The sequence below is a fragment of the Paramacrobiotus metropolitanus genome, unplaced genomic scaffold, assembly GCF_019649055.1.
Source record: "Paramacrobiotus metropolitanus isolate TYO unplaced genomic scaffold, Prichtersi_v1.0 Parri_scaffold0000093, whole genome shotgun sequence".
Classification (NCBI taxonomy): Eukaryota; Metazoa; Tardigrada; class Eutardigrada; order Parachela; family Macrobiotidae; genus Paramacrobiotus; species Paramacrobiotus metropolitanus.
The window spans coordinates 546624-549347 of NW_026570313.1; the positions used below are offsets into that span (position 1 = coordinate 546624).

Sequence of the window (2724 nt, forward strand, 5' to 3'; positions counted from 1 at the left end):
ATTTGAGATTTTCCATATTCTACTTGCGCTGCATTTATTATGAGTAATTCACAACGTATTTACATTTTATATAGCTAAGATGCCGTTCGATGGCTGAATATCGACCGCTATCCCGGCGGTGGTCGCGCAGTCACGTTCGGCCTGATGTCGAGCATAATAGGCCTATCAGTGTTAATCAGTCAGTGCCAGGGCCGATCGTCTGTTCGCGTACGCATACAAATACCAAAGTTCGTTAATTATCTCGGCAGTTTCCTTCCATGTATATTCGGCAGCAGGCAATGTGGAAAAAGCGTATAGCATATGTACCTAATACCAGTAAGTACTCTGTAATTGTCGGCTGCCGAATCGCTGATAACAAAATCTGATAGCGTTTCGTGTTGGGCACAGGAATTGTACTCGCAGTTATTATAACTATAATATTACTTAATGTCGCCTCAGACTCAGTGTTATACTGTTATGGGGGCTTGCACAGACAGCGCAGTAATGATATAACAGTATCCTTCCGTAGTGCAGCAAAGCGTTCATAGCTTAACTCCAAATCCACAGTTAATTTTAACCGCTGTACGTCTTGTCATCGAGAACTGCAGTAGTCTATCCACATCCCAAAGACATAACAATGAAAGTGCTAACTACGGAAGAAATGCTGGCATTCTTGCCGCAGTTGGAGAGCGATTTCCCTCGCAGCCTTCCGGTATTAACCATTATTCCGCAAATTATATGCACAGTGCAACGATATTGTTCGCACCAGGAACACTTTTTTCTCTATATGGTTTTGCACTCAGCCACAGAGGGGTGTTTATTTTGTGAATTTAGGAAGCACAAGCAGTAGAATGCAAAAAGTATGCATTGTCAGGTTACGTCATGGCGAACTGTGTACTTATATTGCTGTGCAGATGTATCACCTGATGCGCAACGTCCTCCGTCAGCGCTTCGCCTGGCCGGGCACCGAGTTCCTCGTCGACACCTACCCACATCCGTCCGTTTGCATCTGCCGACCACGGAAAAGCGACCCTGCCTACGTTCCCATAATGAACGGCTACCAGGTGTTCGTCTACTCCAAAGACGCCGAAGTCTTCCGGCGAATGTTGTTCGACGAGCCGGATACGCTGGACTGGACGCAGAATGTTGTCTTTGCTGGTACGCGCCAGAGAACGTCGCCATGAAACTGAATCATAAGTTGATGGTACACTAATCAGAGCGTTCTGATGTAGACTTACCGGAAGAGGAGCAGGCCGTCATTCTTGGTGTGGGTCAGGGTTTTCGCGGGGGTACGTTCCAGCATTTACCGTCTACTGAGGGCTTCCCGGCCGGACAGTGCTACTACCGTCTCGATTGGTCTACGCTCAATCTGAAGTAAGCCATCGTCTGTTAACGCCTTTCTATACTTGTTTGGTTTTCCCGCCAATTTACTACCTAACATTTAAATTTTTGATTGCGCGTTTACTGCAGTTGATAATTAATTTGTTGCGACGATGTTTGTAGATTTGAAATACCCGATGGTTTTCTTTTGGGAACTCTGCAACCAGAGCATGCCGACCAAGTCGCTCGTGAGCGCAATTACGGTCACATGACCAACAACGCCATCTACTTTCGCTACATGCTCGAAAAAGAATTTCCCACCGCGGCGGTGTTCCCCGCCGGCTCGGACACGCCCATCGCGTACTGTCTATACAAGAGCGAAGGCGTTATTGCCGCCGCGTACACCCACCCGGACTACCGTCGGCGGGGTTTTTTCCAGTTGGTGCTGCGAGCGTTACTCCAGAAGCTTAAAGACATGGGTGAAGTCAACGTGTGGCTGGATACGCGCAAGTTCAATCCAGCATCGCAGGCAGCCTTCAGGGCGGTCGGCGCCGAGGAGTACGAAGAATACACTGTGGACTGGATGCAGTACTGGCCGGCCGGCTGCAGCCCAGTTCCCAATAAAAACGTCGTTTGACAAATGTCAACGTCAGATTTACTCTTCCGTGCCTCACAGGTCAAGAGGTTCGGACAGGTTGTGATGTCTTAGGATGACCTTTGTGTAATTTGCACTTAGCAGTTAGCAGAAGCCCGTTTAATACCGGACAGTACTTTTTTTACCAGTAAAGCTATCCTCATACCGGTACTGGCGTGTCTTAGGTGTCTTAGGCAATTTTGATCATGGCTGACCAAAAGGTAAAAATATTGCTTAATAAATGGCTGAATGTTATAATCTTCCAGGCGTACTCAAGATTCAAGAACACTGAACTGTTGTGCCAAACTGTTATTAACTGTTGTGCCAAATTGTTATTAATTGTTTTGCCAAACTGTCACTGAGTAGCGAGCCTCTCTTTTGGCAAACCATTCAGCAGCAATGTTTCCCGTAAGAACAGCAGCGAAGTACGAACTACGGACATAACTGCATTACGTTACGGAAGCGCTTTACGTACATAGTACTTGCACCTCTTTCGATTGCATTATCACAAAGTAGGCCTAAAAACTCTGTCTGCGGTGCATAGATTTATTAGTAAATCAGGCAAACAAAAGTCAAAACAACAATCATTGCGCACAAATCGCTAGGCGCTAGCACTGGCTTCGAAAACAGTTGCACCTGTTTGCGCAATATGCTGTCAGAAGCAATTGCAGTTTAGGCTACTGGTGATTTTTGGCGGTGAATTACTTTTTATAATCGTATATGTAACGCTCCAGTGGCTCCACCATTACAGTTTCTTTAGCCTTTGTATATTTAAACATTCGCCCAAGCAT

The 2724-nt window shown here is 46.3% G+C and overlaps 1 protein-coding gene across 1 annotated transcript; it reads left to right on the forward strand.

Annotated features, from left to right (window-relative positions):
* Positions 1–427: 427 nt before the first annotated feature.
* LOC129596659 (uncharacterized) lies at positions 428–2173 on the forward strand. Its single transcript, XM_055493995.1, has 4 exons — positions 428–691; positions 894–1137; positions 1212–1353; positions 1483–2173. Exons 1-4 carry the CDS (start codon positions 617–619, stop codon positions 1934–1936), a joined length of 915 nt encoding a protein of 304 aa, XP_055349970.1. The 5' UTR covers positions 428–616; the 3' UTR covers positions 1937–2173.
* The last annotated feature ends 551 nt before the right edge of the window (positions 2174–2724 follow it).

What these genes read in the sequence shown, in the direction of transcription:
- LOC129596659 (XM_055493995.1), top strand. Translation starts at nt 617, where the DNA reads ATGAAAGTGCTAACTACGGAAGAAATGCTGGCATTCTTGCCGCAGTTG. An exon ending in ATTTCCCTCGCAGCCTTCCG is followed by an intron (nt 692 to 893) that starts GTATTAACCATT and finishes ATTGCTGTGCAG; the next exon opens with ATGTATCACCTGATGCGCAA. An exon ending in TGGTCTACGCTCAATCTGAA is followed by an intron (nt 1,354 to 1,482) that starts GTAAGCCATCGT and finishes CGATGTTTGTAG; the next exon opens with ATTTGAAATACCCGATGGTT.